The sequence below is a fragment of the Apteryx mantelli genome, chromosome Z, assembly GCF_036417845.1.
Source record: "Apteryx mantelli isolate bAptMan1 chromosome Z, bAptMan1.hap1, whole genome shotgun sequence".
Taxonomy (NCBI): domain Eukaryota; kingdom Metazoa; phylum Chordata; class Aves; order Apterygiformes; family Apterygidae; genus Apteryx; species Apteryx mantelli.
This window is the reverse complement of record NC_090020.1, coordinates 44706628-44723932: the sequence shown is the minus strand read 5'-3', so window position 1 is coordinate 44723932 and position 17305 is coordinate 44706628. Positions and strand designations below refer to the sequence as shown.

At 36.2% G+C, this 17305-nt stretch overlaps 1 protein-coding gene across 2 annotated transcripts in view; it reads left to right on the top strand.

Moving 5' to 3' along the window:
* The window catches only part of APC (APC regulator of WNT signaling pathway), a 96942-nt gene that overhangs the window by 31164 nt on the left and 48473 nt on the right, over positions 1-17305 (top strand). For both annotated transcript variants that reach the window (XM_067316657.1, XM_067316658.1), the window contains exon 2: positions 2824-2976. In XM_067316657.1, coding sequence (XP_067172758.1) covers positions 2842-2976 — 135 coding nt within the window. In that variant the 5' untranslated portion in view covers positions 2824-2841. The remainder of the gene's footprint in view (positions 1-2823; positions 2977-17305) is intronic.

Sequence of the window (17305 nt, the reverse complement as noted above, 5' to 3'; positions counted from 1 at the left end):
ATTAACAATTCGGTGAATGTGCCTTTTATTTTACTTATTTGAAACCATTCCATATTTAGTGCTTCAGCTAAGAGAATTTTGGTGGATTTGGGGGAGGGGGGCAGAGCTCACTTCTTTAAGGGAAAAATAAGTGAATCATTATTACTGGATACATGATGAGTAAAAATTTTTTTTTTAATACTGCCTTAAAGTTGGTTTTGTCAAGAGTTGGCAGACACTTTATGCAAGATGCACTGCTTAAAACTTTAACTCCTCCCCCTTCCATAAGTAGAATCTTAGTCATTTAACATAACTACATTTAAGCTTGTTTTCATTTAAAAGATCGGAGCCACTCAATTGCTGTTCCTCTACTGCAGGTCCTCTCCTCAATCATTTTTCTCCATTTTCTTCTTTGCGTTTATGCATCTTGGTAATGTGGCAAATTATTTTGACTTCCAAATGCATGAGTGAGAATTTCTCAGGTTGGACAGAAAATGGAAGAATCTGATATTTTAATCATTACCTGTCCTTTTATATTTACCACTGGTTAACCTAATGCAAGACAAAGTTATTTTAGCTGGAACCGACATGCATGTCAAACACATGGCACACAGCAGCCTCTGCAATTAGATGTAAGTGAATAAATGTGTGATATAATTGAGGTGTATTTCTAACATGTCAGAGGTGCAACAAATGAATGTTTAAGTTAATTACCTCCACAGTGCAATCCCAGAGCCTCATATAAAACCACAGATGCTATGAATAATACTGTATGATACTAATTTACAGCAATTTGAAGTAAAAATGTTTTAAAGTTACATACCTTTGCTTGGGCTTGTGCAGGATTGTCCCTGTACTTTTTGTTCTGAAAAGAAATGTAAACTACAGCTGTTGGTTTTATTAGAGTGGCAAATTAGTACTTACAAATAAATACAGGCATGAAATGGAACACAAACAGTGCACTTTATTTTTTTCTTTTTTTTGTTACAACGCGCTTTGACAGCTCTCCACCAGTTAGGTGGAACTGGCTGATGATAAAAGCACAGAATCCATGGAACAGAATAGTTGTCTCAGATTGCCGTTATTTCTCTGAAATTGAGGTCTCCAGTCCAGCATGACCATATTATGTAAAATAAAAATTTATTAGTGATTTTTTTTTTCTTCGGCTCATTTGTACTGTCATTGAAGTCACTGTTCCACAAATGGCAGCTTCTTGATCTTTCTTTCATGATGAGAGATGTTTAGGACATGAAGATCTGTTTCTTGAAAAGGAGGTAAACTAGCAGCATCAAAAAGCAGTAGCTTTTGTTATTGTTCCCATCTTTAACTATGTATTTTTTTGTTTATATTTAACGTTTAAGAGATTAAACATAATTTTCAGATTTTATATAGGAAAAATCAGTCCAACTGTTGGGCTAATTTTACCTACATTTTAATTAGCTTGATGATAACTCAATTAAGAGGTGTCTGGGAGAGTGAAATTGCTTATGCAGGCACTTCCTTGCCTTGTAATGGCCAAGGTGGGAGGCGCCGGGAGCGGGTGCGCAGGAACTGCCCTTCTGCGAGCACCCTTCGGCAGGCAGCTGGCGGCCGTTGTGACATGGTCCGGAAGAACCAAAGCAATTCTGACTGTGATCTGACTTTACATTCTTGATCTTTTCCAAAGTCCTGTAGTAGTGATGAAGAAGGAATGTTGTCCTGTAAGCTTTTTTGTATTTTTCTCCTTTGAGTTACCGGTCCTATACTTGCGTAGTAAATTCCTACAATGAAATTTTCTGGGCTTCCTGTTATTCATCAGTCATGCAAGAGACTAAGAAATTGATAGCTTCAACTGTAAAGTGCTTCAAATGTGGTTAGCCAAGTTTTCGTTATCTTGCATATTGTTTCTTAGATGAAAACTCTGACGGCTTGTTGATTTGATAAATGCAAAATAATTTAAATTTTATCCTTTAAATTAGAATATTTGTTTCTTGCTACTTTGTAATGGCTGAATAATTGTGGTGGTGTTTTAGGACTGTGTTACAATATTACCAAAATAAATATCACTGAAAATGCAGGTATGACTTATTGACAAAATCACTATAATAATATATTGGATCTTTTTATTTCATAGTTTATATAACATACCTTTCCTACTCTTTTTTTTTGTATTTTCAATGTGGAGTATCCTTGATACTAAGAAAAGCCCTGTTTTTTCTGCTGTGCAATATAACCGCTTCTTGTGTTGGAAATACATTGAATATTTATTTTAAGTCTTTTGCAGAACTCCTAGTCCTAAAGATTGATTACTACTACATTTGATGCTTTTGTTCTGTTAAAATTGCTCAGTACTCACTGTTGTTCTCCTTTCATACAACATTTCCATTAGTGTGTGTTATTCTAAGGAGTGCTGGGCATCTGTGACTATCTTCCACTTCATAAAATATGTGGGCAGTCAGTCAGCAGCTTGTAGATATGGTTGACAGTGCTTGTTGACTATTCAAAAATGATTAAATATGGTCTATTATCTCCTTAGTTTTTTATTGTTATAACTGAAGTGCTAATACTAATGATGCTTTTGGGTGATGGTATGATTTTTCCCTCATGAATTCTGGCTTTTCCTAATACCTGAAGCAATTGTTCTCAACTTCTTTCCTTTGCTGAATCATGTGTATCAAACAGAAGCCCACCAAAAAATGCCTTTGAAATGGCATTAGTTCTAGGCCTTAATAGCTTGATTTAATGGATTTGAATTAAATGTTTAGAATGTTGAGTGGTTAATGGAAAAGAGTAAGATGTAACTTCATGTTTAGATAAGTTTTTTCCTAAAATGTTTAATTTTAGTATTGTCTGTTATTTTTCTAGGGTTGAGGGTAGCCCAGGATGGCTGCAGCTTCATATGATCAGTTGTTAAAGCAAGTTGAGGCATTAAAGATGGAAAACTCCAACCTTCGACAAGAGCTCGAGGACAACTCAAATCACCTAACAAAACTGGAAACTGAGGCATCTAACATGAAGGTATTACAAGCTAAATTTCTGTGTGCATCACCTTTCCTGTTATTGCCTTTTTGATTGTATACAAGTGTTTTAATGGACTGGTAGTTGCTTAACAAGTGTTGTGTGCTTCTAGACAAAAATTCTTTTCCAGGTTGTATAAGGGAATACTATATTAAACAAATCTACCTAATAATGCACCTTTTTTTTTGAAATTTGAAAATTAAAACAACACTTCAAATGGTTTTTAGAAACACCTTCCTGTTTTTGTATCTCCTCTTTTGGTGTGTCATGATAAGCACTACCATTTTACCACTGCTGTACTTCCCAGCAGGAAGTCCAGTCTGCTGACATAGTTTATGACAAAACCAGTATTGCTCAGCTTTTGAAAACATGGGAGAGACTGGAGATTTTCACAATGCTTTAATGTAAGTTTAAAATTTTTTGGTTTTGCTACAATTGCAATGTTTAATTAACATCCCAAAAATAAAAGTTCATTTTTAAAATAAAACCACAAGTCTCCAGCCTCTCCCAAGGTCTAAATTCAGACTTTTTAGTTTCGTCCAAAACTGCCTATGTAGTGTTTATTGGCTAGGTGTAGGCCTTCAGAGACACCTGTCCAAGAAGAAACACTAGGCTTGGATGAGATTTGGGTGGATTTTGATCAGTAGGAAGATATATGTACAGCTGTATGTGTGTGGTACGTGGCACTGAACAAGGCAGACTTTCACAAGCAATATAGCTGCATTAACGTAGTGCTGTTTCTGAGCTGACAAATCTGGCTTCTTGGTGCTAACAGCTGGCAAAACTGAACTGTTTTTGGTGCCTAACCTAACATGGCGCAGAAGTAGTCGGAATCTCTGCATATACTCCTATACAGCTCTAAACATTCAGCTACATTTGTGTCCCCATCTCCTTGCTTTCCATGTTCATCTGATAAATTTACAGTTATTTTATAATTTTAATTTTTCAAAATATGCTCGTTTGATGAATGTAGCAATTATAAAAATACTTTTAACTGAACTTTCTTTTCCTCCAGCATCTAGATTGTGAGCTATGTATTCACTCTAAGAAGAAAATTTTTCTTGTGTTCTGAATCACTTTTGGTAGATGTGATGAAACTTGAAAGAACTACATATTTTTCAGTTATATTTAATCCTTGCATTTTGCTATAAAATGAAAATGTCTCTGCTTCCTGGAATTAAAATGAAATTATAGCCCTTTATGCCAGCTACTTGAAACTATGTTTGGCATTAACAACTCTGAAAATAATTTTTTGCTTAAGTACCAGTCAGAAAGCTTGGGCTAGGTCTGTCATTTTTGTGGATAATATTATCACAAATTCATCAATAATTCCACCTCTCTCCCTGTCGTTTCGATCTAAAATAAGGGAGTGAAGAATAGGAGAGATGATCTTTCCTGTGGTTTGAAAAAGGGATAGAGGAAAAGTCTCTTTTCCCTTCTTTGTCCCCCTATGTTTTTTTTTTTTTCTTTTGACTTCTGTGTACATAATTAAATTTTCAATGACCTGGAGACAGACCAGCTGTATAAGCTGGAGTCTAGGGCATTAATTTGGGATGTGGGACAGCTTTATATCCTTGCTTCAAATTTGGCAGAGCACCAAGCTGAAAGTGATTCTATCACACTCCACTGAAGAGTCTTTATTAGTATGTTCTGAGCAGATATCTCGTATTTGCTCTCCCTGAAATGCCATCCTGGATCTGAGTGAATTTATCCCTCCAAAACTCCACCAAACTCAGTATGTTTCTTTTCATTTGGGGGAGGGGATTGTTTTGATTAATCTGAATTTTCATCCGTATTCTACCAAAAAATCCCAGCCAGTTCTGTTCCTCATGAGCGTTGGCTCTTGGACCTGAAGCAAGCCACTGTTTCTTTCCCTTGTTTATTTCAGATGTATTTGAAAAGTGTCCAAATCTTGCTTTGACTTACCTTGAATTTGGAAGATGGTATGGGAATGATGTGGGGAATTGCCATCTGTGGGTGAAAAAATTTGGTGGAGATCAGCGCAGGATTGTGTTTAGTCAGGAGATGATTTCAGTTTTACAAGCTTCAGGAGAAAGTACATGCTGGCTTTGTTCCACTGAAGGAAACTGCTTGCTTCACAGTTTGTGTGGTTCCAGTGCCATGATTAGGGATAATTACAAGGAAAGTAATTAGAAGAACCAGAGAAGTGGAGGGTTGAAAGTCCTGTAGCTACCATATAAATAATTAAAACTCCAGCTACTTTGAGAAACTAATCCTTTGGGATAGCACATCAGTAGCTTCTTTGTAATGAAACAGAGACCTAGCAGCCCCTACCACCAAATAAAATCCCAAGTATAAATGGGAGAAAGGGATTGGTAGAGGGGGAAATGAGCTATGGTTCTATGACATTTTTATGGCAACATTGTCATTCTTACACCATTTATTTAGATCTGTGATAAGGTAGAATCATCTCATAGTAATTCTTTGGACGTTTAATATGTTTACTTATATCTACTTTTCTGCATTATTGTTGAAGAAAATACTTTGGGAGGGCATTTTAAAGAGGGTATTGAATATTTTTAAAGAAACTGATTTTGAAAGCAGTAGTGTTAAAATGTTGTGCAAACGTACCTCGTTTTTGTAATCTCTCCATTTCAGAAATGTAAGGTAATCATACTAGAATTAAAAGCTTAACATAAGTTCATCTTGCAGATACATTTTTTATAAACTACTGCTGACCTATATAGTAAAGTACAGTGTCTGTATGCTTCATGTTTAAAGCTCAGTTTCATGTTTAAAAGGGAAAACAGTCCATTTGCAGACCAGAAAAGAATTTTAGTTGTAAATAAAGATGGATACGATATCAGGAGTGCCAAAATGATTAATAAAACAGTGTTCACTTTGTTTTTTAATTTGTGTTGTCTTGGGGATTAACTGTTCAAACAAAAGAAATCCGTCAGAGTATTATGACTAACTTGGGAAATTCAGTTGTTACTATTGGCTTACTGTCAGATGAAATACAGCAATTCAGTATGATAAAATGTTCTCTCTAAAAAAACAAATATGCTGTTTGATGGTCAATGCAATAATGAAGAATTAGCCCAATGCATATAGAAGAATAGTTAAAGTCTCTAGATATAGAAAATAGGAGTAACTATATAAAAAAGAGACTATGGAAAAATTTAGGAAAAAAAAGAGACTGCAGTTTTATTCTTGTTGAAAATCTGTACAATTCATAAAGAAATGAAAAAAACAGTCCAGTGTTAGTTGTATCTACTTTCTCTCTATAAATGTAGAACTCTTCATGTCAGAAAAAGGCCTCCATTTTCTAGATATATATTGCAAGTGAACACAGTTCTGCTTAGTTTGTATAAATGACAAGTTTTTCTCTGCCAAGGAATTTTTTAAATTTTTTTCATATAATACTAATTCATGTTAGTATCCTTCCCTATGTAAAATCTTGATGAGAATAAGTACAAGTAATTTGACTTTAAGTATTCAAGAAATAGCAAAGCAATAACTTATGTCATCCTTGATTTCCGCACTCACTTTGTCTCTACTTGGATTTTACAGTAAAATGAGTAATGTGTGTTGTCTTGTGTAAGAAATCCATCTTTATTATACATAATGCTCTGTGGATAAAAAAGCTCTGCATTTCATCTTTATATAGTACAGGTAAAGTTACATTCTATTTTCCAACTCATTTCGTTGCCCTTATCTTGTGTCAATGTGTAGCAATAATAAAACAGAAAGAATTTCACCAGAATGCATTTTGATTTCTTAAATTTTTTTTGAGAGCATTCTAATGTATGTCCTATAGAGAATAAAAACACGCAAGCACAAGCTGCATTTTCTGCCCAGTGCAGAGAGGTTTATGTGTTTAACTCTTGCATATGTTCATTCATTTATTTTCCCTGTAAGAGTTAAGATCAAGTTCAAATTTTGCTCTTCTGCTGAAGTATGTTTGGAATAACTCTATTAGAAGAAAAATCTTGACCACTGTATTTCTATGGTGATATTTCTTACTGTGTAATCTAAACCCTAGTGATTCTTTTGTTTAGTGTATTCTTCAAGAGAACGTGTTAAAGTACCTTATCACTATTGCTGTTTGGACAACTTAAAACTAATACTTTGGAGAGTACTCCTGGAGAGAATACTTCTTTATTTTTCTTTTTTGCCAGATGCAAATTAACGTTCTCATTTTCTTCATGATTCAGTGTTAAACAAAAACAGCTGAGATGAAGAACTTTTGGTAGCGTTGGTGTTAGATAACAGGAAAAATATTTAAATTAAAGAAGCCAGGTTGAATAAAATCTGTTGTGAATTTTGTGCAGCTATATAAATTCCTCCTGAAAATTTAGGAAAGCCAAACTTCACCAGAAAAAGGTTAAGCCAGGTTTTTTCAGCATCAGAATACAGTTTTTGAAGAAGAAAATGTGTTCAAAATCATGACTAAAACAACAATTGCTGAGTAAATGTCAGTAGTTGAGATTAAAGAACATATGGTATCCCTTCAGTGAGTCCGCTGTGCTAGTCATATTCAGTTATTTCCGTTAAAGCAGCGTGATGTTAATAATACCATATTAATGTTAAATTATATTACTCTTAGTGGTCTAGAAGAGCTTTAGCATATGTTATGCTAGTTGGCAGAGTGAAAAAGAGTATTTTCAGATACTTATCACAAACTAGCACTTTAATCTCAAATTCAAAGGAAAATATTAGATTTTAATGCAACACATACTTATTTTTTGTGGCAGATATTTTAAAGTAAATCTAATTTTGTGTAATTTTGAAGCTAATTTACATTTTGCAGTTTGCTTGTGATAAGGTCAGTTCAACGTGAACTGTCTAATAGTTGTCTGGTTCATTTCTCCTTCTTCTTTAGAATGCATTAGATTAAAAAAAATACATCTTTAAATTTTGTTGTTAAGAAGATGACAAGTTTTCTCAAGGCTTTTTAGCCTGGAGAAGGAAAGGCTTGGGGTGATCTTTCAATATTTATAAATACCTGAAGGCAGGACGTAAAGTAGATGGGGCCAGACTCTTTTTGGTGGTGCCTGGTGACAAGACGAAAGGCGAGGGGTACAAACCAAAACACAGGAAATTGCGTTTGAACGTAAGAAAACCCTTCTTCACTGTGAGGGTGGTTGAACACTGGCACAGGCTGCCCAGAGAGATTGTGGAGTCTCCATGCTTGGGAGATACTCAAAACCTGACTGGACGTGGTCCTGGGCAACCTGTTGCAGCTGAGCCTGCTGGAGCAGGGGATTGAACTAGGCAATCTCCACAGGTCCCTGCCAACCCCAGCTATTCTGTGATTCTAGGACAAGTTTGGTCACCTGTAGTCTTAAATTCTAAAAACCCTTAGTTCAGTGTTTTAACTGGTCATTGTATCCGTATTTTCAATAATGTTTTCAGTTTTTAATGTTAAAAGTTCATGTTGGTTCATAAGATAGGTCAGTTCTCTGTCTTTCTGGCCCAAGCATTGTGGGAACCAGTGATTCAATTTATATAGTATATTTTGCTTTTTCCTTTCAGATGCAATTTGTTATTGTCTTGCGCAGGTTGAATAGATGAAAAAGGTCAACAGAAAAGATGCAAAAATGACAAAAACTTTACCTAAATACACACTGAAAAGAAACAAATCAATGGTTAAACTTTTGTTCTAGGGAAATCCTGAGCTGCTTATTCATGTTTTTTTATACTTACTTGGTTTATAGAGTTCTTTTTTAGCAGATCATTGCCTTCATATAAAGGTTTTAGTTTTAATAATTTTCTGGGGTCTTGTTTTTAAGGAATTCAGATTTAATTGACAAAGTCCTAGAGAGCTAGTTCCTTTGATGTCCAGTGCAGGTCAAAGAGTGGTTTATTTTTGACATTGATATTGTTTGTGGGTTTTTCTTCTGCTACCTAGAAAGTAGGGTAATAAATCTTGTGATGCTTTACTTTGGATTGGAATGGATTTTGCCTACATAGAAAAACAATTGCTAAGATATTTTGAGGAATTTCATTTTGATTTTAAAAGTGTTTGTGCAAGGTTAAACGAGGACAATTTAATGTGGTTGCAAAAGAAATTATTTTAAGCCAATAAAATATAATATCCCAGATGTATTGTGATTCTATGCGTACTTCCTATGGTTGATTGATCAATACTTAAATTAGCTGAATTGAAGGGAAGATGTGTGCTAAAGAAGATGTCATGGTGCCTGACTTTCATCTGGTTTCTGTCGTGCTGAAATGAGAATATGACAAAGCTTATTTCTTATTAGATCTGAGTTTGATTTTATCATAAAATAGTAAGCATCTTATATTTTTTGTGCAACTTTAACTTCCTATCATATCTTTTTATGACTATTTAAAGGGATGAACATACAAATCCTAACAGGAATAACAGACTGACTAGCAAGTTAGCAACTTAACAAAATGGTTATGATAGCTTGGTTGTTTTATTAAAAAAAAGAAAAAGAGGGAATCTTAAAAAGGTAATACTTTTTAGCTTTGAATATTTTAGCATAAGTTTGTTTATAAAACAAAAGATTGATGTTCAGAATGTTTCAGAAGTACACTGACTTGCAGTGTGTAGGTATTGTCTTATGCTTTTTGGATGTGAGTTCTTTGTTAACCTTGTGTAGAGGTAGGATTTTGTGGTCTATATGGCTTAAGAGTTAAAAAAGAAAACCAACGAACCAGCCAAACAAGCAAAAAAACCCCACCAAAGCTGATCTGTAACACCAGGTTTCCCAGTGGCTGAATTGCATCATTTCTAGAAGTTTACCCTTGTAGGTACACAAGATTTCAGATATTATTAGTGCTCTTTATTCCTCTTGCCCAAGCTTTAAAGTTTACTTTAAAATGACTGCTGAGAGAGTTTCCCTTTCAGAACTTGTGACCTCTTTTATCAAATCATGTAGGCAGGTGTTTTTTGTGTGTTTTTGTTTGTTTGCTTTGTTTGTTTTTGTTTTTTTTCCCCTCAACTCAGCTTCCCTGTTTTATGGTCAAGGTCCTGCTTGTCCACCATTTCTTGGTATTCAGTCTTGAAAAGCTGCTTTTTTCTGATCAGCAGTGTTTAATGATCCTCATTGTAATGCACAGACGACAGGAGATATTTTAGTATCTAGTATAATACTTCTTAGTTCCATATATCATGGTAAAACACAGCATCTAGTAAGCCATGTGCTTGCAAATTAGAATTTGAAGCCTAACATTTTCACAGAGATCCCCCAGTACATGACAAAATTCATAAGCTATGAATGTGTATATATGTGTATATCTATATATTTATACGTAAGATTCCTCTAGTAGATGGTGGATACATACATTTAATGGAGACCCACACTTGTAATCCCATCTTCAGTAATGTAACAGCAGTTTTTACATCAGGGTACCAGAAGCTTGAACAGTTTGCTTGGGATACTTACTGTGTCAGATAACAAGACTTTCCCATCTGTTTCCAAAAGGAGACTACTTTTAGCTTTATCTTGCCTTTTCACTTTTTTCTTTTTATGTCTGGAGAAAACATTTTGGCTGACATGACAGCAAGGCATAGAGAAATAAAATTTTTGAAGAATGATGTTAAGATGCAGGGGTAAAACAGCTAGAGTGAAGTGTCAGAAGTAAATGACATTTACCCAAGAGTTCTAAATGAACTTAAGTATGAAATTGCTGAACTGTTAACTCTAATATATGACCTATTCCACCCTCTCCTCTTAAGCGATTGGGAAGATCTAGGTATGATCTCTTCGGCTTTAAAAAAGAGCAGATTACAGCCTAAGAAAGAGGAGAATTCATTTACTAGAATAATCATGAGATCTGGATAGTGAAAACTGTAGTCACTCAAATTATTTCCCTTCTGTCAGCAGTCTCATCAGTTTGTCAGCCAGTCATTTCTTGTTTGATCATGAATTGTGAATTTCCTTCTGTGATAGGTTTCCTCCTTGCAGCAATTCAAGTAAATATGACTTCTTGGTCAGTGCATCTTTTCTATGTAATCTCCAGTTTGCCAACCTTATTGCTTAAGAGATATCCTCTAACTGTTAGTTAGGTACCCCCTTAGCCCCTGAACTTCTTCCTTGACAAGTTTTCACTGGCTTCCATACATATCTATCTATATTTGTTATCTGTTAAACATAAGGACAATGATATACTGTCTAACTATAGAATCCAAACTGAAGAAGGTTTAGTATTCATTTTCTTATTTTTCCATTCCACCAAACAGACATCTGCATTACTTAACCAATTTATGCACATGTAATTTTCCTGCAAGATCTTTTACATATTTACAACCACTTCTTCTTGTCAGATGAAGATAAAGCTCCATATTCTATGTTTAAAATTGCCTCGGTACAAGAGTTATGGAAGGTGGCAAGCGTGATGCCATGTTTTAAGAAGATTTTCTAGGAAAAATTGGAGCTCTACAAACCAGCAAGCCTGATGTTCATAATAGGTGCGTTGTCAGAAAGCAGAGTAAAGAATAGACTTAGGCTATTAGTTGGCAAAGAGTTAACATTGTTTTCTTAGAGAGGCTCGTGGCTCACAAATCTCTGAGAGTTCTTTGAAGGAGTCATTGAGTAGGAGGAAAGCAGTATTAGCATGGATGAATCTGCTTGGATTTCTGAAAGGATTTTAGCAATGTCTCTCTCTCATCAAAGACTCATAAAGAGTGGGAAGTTTCTGTCTTGGATTACTACCTGATTAAAAGGTAAAAATTGAAGAGCAGAATAAATGGTTAGGGTTTTTTAGTGTTACCAATAGTGTCCTAGTGAGATCTCTGCTGTAACCTGTGTTTTTCAACATATTCATAAGTTATTTAAGAATGAGGTGAAAAAGTCTGACTAATGATTTTCAGTGGGGTAAAAATGAAGCCTGAATGTGAAGAGCTGCAGAAGGATCTCATGATATTGCATGACTGGATGAATACATGGCAGATAAAATTCAGTGCTCCCGAGTGTAAAATAATTCATGAGGGAAAACAGTCCTAACTTTATGTACGTAATAAGGGGTTCTGAATTAGCATGGCAACAGTGTGACATAGGGAGAGGTCTTGCAGTTATCACAAATCTCTAAAAATGTCAACTCCCCCCTCCGCCCAAGTTGTCAGTTTATTGCTTGGTTTGGATCAAAAAAGTCAGTCTGATTTGGGGAATTAATAGAACAGGCATAGATAATAAAAAACTATAATTGTGTCAGGGCAGAAATATGTGCTGCATCCACACATTGAACAGTGTATTCTGATGAACCCTCTCAGAAAGAACATAGCAGAACTAGTGTGGGTGCAATAAGAATGACTTGGCGGGTACTTTTCTGTGTAACTCGGGAGCATTTGGATGTCAAAAGAATTGATCGGGAGTTAGTACGCCCAGAGGTGGGATATTGGAAAGTTAAGTTGGGGAGAGGGATAATGAGGAATGAATAGTATTTTCTGTTCTGTTCTTGCACCTTCCCTAGATTTCTGCTGTTGGGGATAAGACACTGGTGTGGCTGGATGTTTGGTCTGACACGGGTGAAGGAGAGCTTGCTTTTTTCCCAGGTCTGTTTGTTCCCTTGGGCTGAGTGGTGGGAGCAGAGTGGCTGGAGGAGGAGCAGAGAATTCCCCTTCTTTCTGGAAGTGGGGGGTGCCTGGTGGGGGGGGGGGGGCAATGCTCTTGGGGGGCTGGGGAGGGAGGGAGCGGTGGTGGATGGGCCGCCTGCAGCTGAGGAGAGTCCAAGAGGCTGTAGGCAGGAGCAGGAAGCGGAGAGCTGGGCCAGGCGGGCCATGGAAGGAGCCTTCCTTGGCACAGGTAGCCCTCGATGGAGCACACTGCTGTCCCAAGCTGCCCAGCCAGGAGGCAGTAGGCCATCGGGGGAGAGTTGTGGAGAAACCCTCGAACTGAAATTGAAACATCTTTTCAAGCCACTTTGAGTTTTCTTCATTTAAATGGTTAATATTTTTTTTGCTTAGGGTTAGCTTATTATCCTCATTTATAGTTTAGCTTTGTTGGTTTAAAAAATTTTCAGTCGTCTTTGGGGAGCTCAGTCAAAGGAGATAATGAGAAGGTCTAAGCAGATCCACCACAAAGCGCTGGCTGTCTAAGAGTACCACGGCACCCAGTGTATTAGTTTTTATGTTTGTGGAGAACACTTTTGCAAAGAATTTCAGGAAAATATTTGTGGTGTGAAAAATTGAACTCTAAATTATGTTTATTGGGACTAAAGCTGGTGGCAGTGTAACTTTGAAAATTTTACATAAGGTTTCACTACAATAACTTTGGCACATCAAGAAGAGTTTATTTTAGGAAACCAGAGTAATTAGCTTGTTGTATAAAGGGCCAGAGTATTTGAGCAGTGTTAAGTGCCAGTATGACAGAGTAGCTTGCTCGCGGTTTATAAAGCAGTGGCAGCATTGTGATCCCGCTGCGACGTCAGCAACTGTGCTACTGTGAGACCGCCGACATCCGGCATGCTTTACCTTAGCCCAGCGCTTGGGTCAGTTTGTGCGTTTGCATCATGGCGGTTCTGCCTGCATGTGTTTGGCTTGCCATGTTTTGGCCGGGAACCCCGTTTACCTCCATACAGATGTGAGTGCCGGAAGCTTTCTTGCTTGCTATTAGCAGTGGCTGAATGTATGCTTTCCCCCTTTAATTAGCTTGAACCTTCTAGCACGCTCGGCATCTGCTCATTGTCATGCAAGTAGTGTACTGCTGGAAGCGGTGCTCGCATTGGATCTGCCTTCGTCCTGACATTGTTTCCATGCACCTTCCAGCCAACTCTAATGAATCAACTTTGTTTTCTCTGACTGATTTTTCAACCTTCTGGCTTATGTGGCCGAAGTTAAAGGATTTTTGTATTTCGTACTCCTGACTTTTTGGAGTTATTTATATGGTACCGTGTGCTCTGCTGGCTTGACAGAGCTTGTTTTTCTTCTCCCAACTTCCATTTTAAGGGCTTGTTTTGATGCATTTTCCATCTGGTGCACAGTGGAGGCTTTGTCTTGATTTCTTTGATACTTCACTGAATTGTGATGTGGTCCAGCTTTAGGGGAGCTTTAATCAGAAACATAAATTACAGCAGACGATAAAGAGAAATGTAGAAGGGACTAAAAGTGTTTTGAAGACCAGCTCAAGGTGCAGTAGCAAACAAGAGAAGTTTGTGTAATATGTTTCCTGCTTTTGAGAAGGCATTTTGGGGAGAGAATCAATGAATTGAAATGAAAAATTAAGAAAATTTTTGTGAAGCTTAGCTTGTGTCAGATTTGAATGATGAGGATGTTGCAAAGAATCAGACATCCACAGCTGTGGGTTTGTTTTGTTTGGTTTTGTTTGGTTTTTTAAATACTAAAAATCTTGAGATTGAAACAAGCTAACTATAAAGAAGTAGTATTTTTATACAACAGAATTTATTTTCTTTCTTGTTAAATGAACATATAAAATACCACAAAAAAGAGCTAAAAGGCATTTTACTTGACTTTGGACATTAAAACATACAGGAAATGCCAGTCTTAAGGTAGGGGATGCACCTCTGATCTTGTTGCCAGGTTTGTACACGCTATGATACAATTCTACATATTCTGCAAAACCACTTTCCGAAGTTAGCACATGTGATGGTCACAATAAGGGTGAAAGTATACCTTTGTATACAATAATGTGGTATTTTCTAATTTACCTCTGCAAATGAAGTCTTTAAATGCAGATTTTCATGTATATAATGATCTGTAGTGAGTCAGGAATCTCTTTTCAAAGTTACTTTTTGGCAGAAATACAGTCTGCAGGAAAAAATTAAACTTACAGAAAACATAAATTCTGATCAAAAAATCCATTGTTGATTTACCATATTAAAATTAAACTAAAACTCCAAGCTCCTCTGTCAGCTGGCTTTCTTAGCCAGACTATACCTCCTTGAAGGGCTGTGGTCTCACTATGAGTGGGTGGTATGCATCCTGGCAATTGAGTAGTGACTCCAGTGCACTGTGAAAAACGTACTGTGTGCCGAAAGTTGAGCTAGAAGGAAAGAATCCAGTGAGAATCCCACGAGACAGATCTCACGTGGCGCTGTAGTGTCCTAGACAGGCAGTGTTCAAAATCAAATTATTATAGTCAACTCAGCACACCAAAATACTTTAATTGGATCATAATGATATTTTTTGCTTTCAGTGTAACTGGGTTATGTTTTGTATTCTAAAATAATATGTTTTTTAAAAATGCACTACAAGATAATTCACTTTGTGGTTGTGCACAGTAATGAATGAGCTAGCTGTAGAAATGCCATGTTACAGCCATTTAGTTGGTGAGAACTTTTTACATAAAGTGTGATAGTAGCACAGGATATGATGCTTTGAAAGTTAGCTTCTCTTCCAGATGATTGGCTATATGGACATTTGCACAGCATAAATGCATATACCCATCCTTTAATGAAAACCTTTCTTAGCTTTACATTCATCCTATTCTGCACAACAGGCATGATATAAATATCCAGGCATGGGTATAACATGATGACTCCTTACTTCGTTAAGTTCTTTGCATAGTGATATTAGCTTTCCATTTTTTTCCTGGAGCCTTGGTATTTACTTTATTTAACTGCCTGTATGAACAGACTTACTGTGCATGGTATTAGTTAGCTGCTCTAGTTTGAAAGTGAATTGAGCTAACTGAGTATAATCTTGAACATAAAGGCTGTTCATGTGGGGAATTAATTCTTAGGTGCAAGCTGACAGAGTACTAGCTACAATCTTTTTGCCTCCTAATAGCCTCGCATTGACAATGCCTCTGTTGCAATGCCTACTTTAAGGCTAAATTTCCAAAAGATTTTGACTCATAAACATATCACTGAAATTGTTAACGCTTTGCTTGATGAACAGCTGGGGAGGAAAGCCATTGATTCAGCAGTAACATTCCTTGCCCACATAAATATTTGTGGCATAGGTACTAAATTCTGAGCTTCTACGCCTTGTGCTGTATTAATTCATTTGGTATTTTTCTTTCCAGCATATGCTTGGTTTCCATTTTATTTCAGTTTGCACATTGTAAACTTTGCAAACTTGTAAGCATTTGAATTTTTAAAATGTTTCAAGGAAGAACAGTAATCTTGGCTAGCATAGGAAACATTGTATGCTGTTTTGTCTAATGTGGGCTTTCACCTTCCTTCTCAAATTCCATTACCCGAAATTGGATTTTTTCACATGTAGAGTGTTTTGTTGAGTCCTATGCACCCATGCTTTTCAGGGGTGAAGAGGTGATGTCAGACTTAAAGCTCATAAAGGAGACTGTCACAACCGAATTGTGACACAGGGAAGAAAAATGCTGTTTGTGCAGTAGACGTGCAAGTGATAGTATCTTAGAGACATCCTCTCAAAAGAGTTGGTTAACACTGAACTTGAAGATATTAATTCGTGTACATTGATCATTTGATAAATTCTAATGTGTCAGTGATAGAAACTCCTTTAAGCTGAGTGGATTTTTAGAAACTGAATCAAATAACAAATTCTGAGGAATATTTCTGTTCTGTGACTGCACAAGAATGCAGTTGAACATTTGCAAATCACTTTTTAAGTTTGTGTAAAAATGCACTAATTGTTATGAAAAATATTAAATATGTTACAAAACAGACATTTTAAGTATCAGCGATTGTCTGTATTTGGCCAGGAAAGAGGCAGCCAGGGCATTATACTGTGTCTTTTTCAGCTTGTTGGCTGATGATTTCACGATAATTATTATTTTTAGCTTAGTCTTTGTTCTAAGGATTCTACCAGAATACAAATTGCTTGGAAAATTGAATCAGAGATTTTTTTTATTATTATTTATTTATTTTTTAGAGGAATTTTAGGTAAAACTGAGCTGGTGATATTTATAGTTACTGGCATGACTTCAGACAGTATTCTTCCTGAGCATAAAATAAGATACTTAAGTTGATCTGACAGTGAACTTGCACTAAAAACATAAGAGAATACAGTACATGATTACAGCAAGTGACAGCTCTTGAGCCTGGTGGCATAAAATGAATAATTTTCTTATAAAAATGTCATTGTTTAGAAAACTCAATGAAAATGAATAACATCATTTCCCATAACAAATGCTTTTACTCTTTTTATAAGGTTAAAAGTTGAGTGTTTCTTCACAGCCAGAGATACTATTATCACTGCTGTCATCATTTGGACTTGGTTATAGGGTTGAGCAACCAGGGCAATTGCCTGACACTTCAGGCAATCAGGAGGGCTTCCACCAAGCCTGATTAAGTCATAGTGTAAATCACCAAAACATATAGGAGTAAGGGGCTTGTTCCATAACTCTCACTAAGCCCCTATGAGTGTCATAGCTACCATATGTGATAGTATTAATGAACTGTCAAGTTCAGATAACTATGGAGGGTCATGTAAGACCTTTAACTTTAGATTTACGCT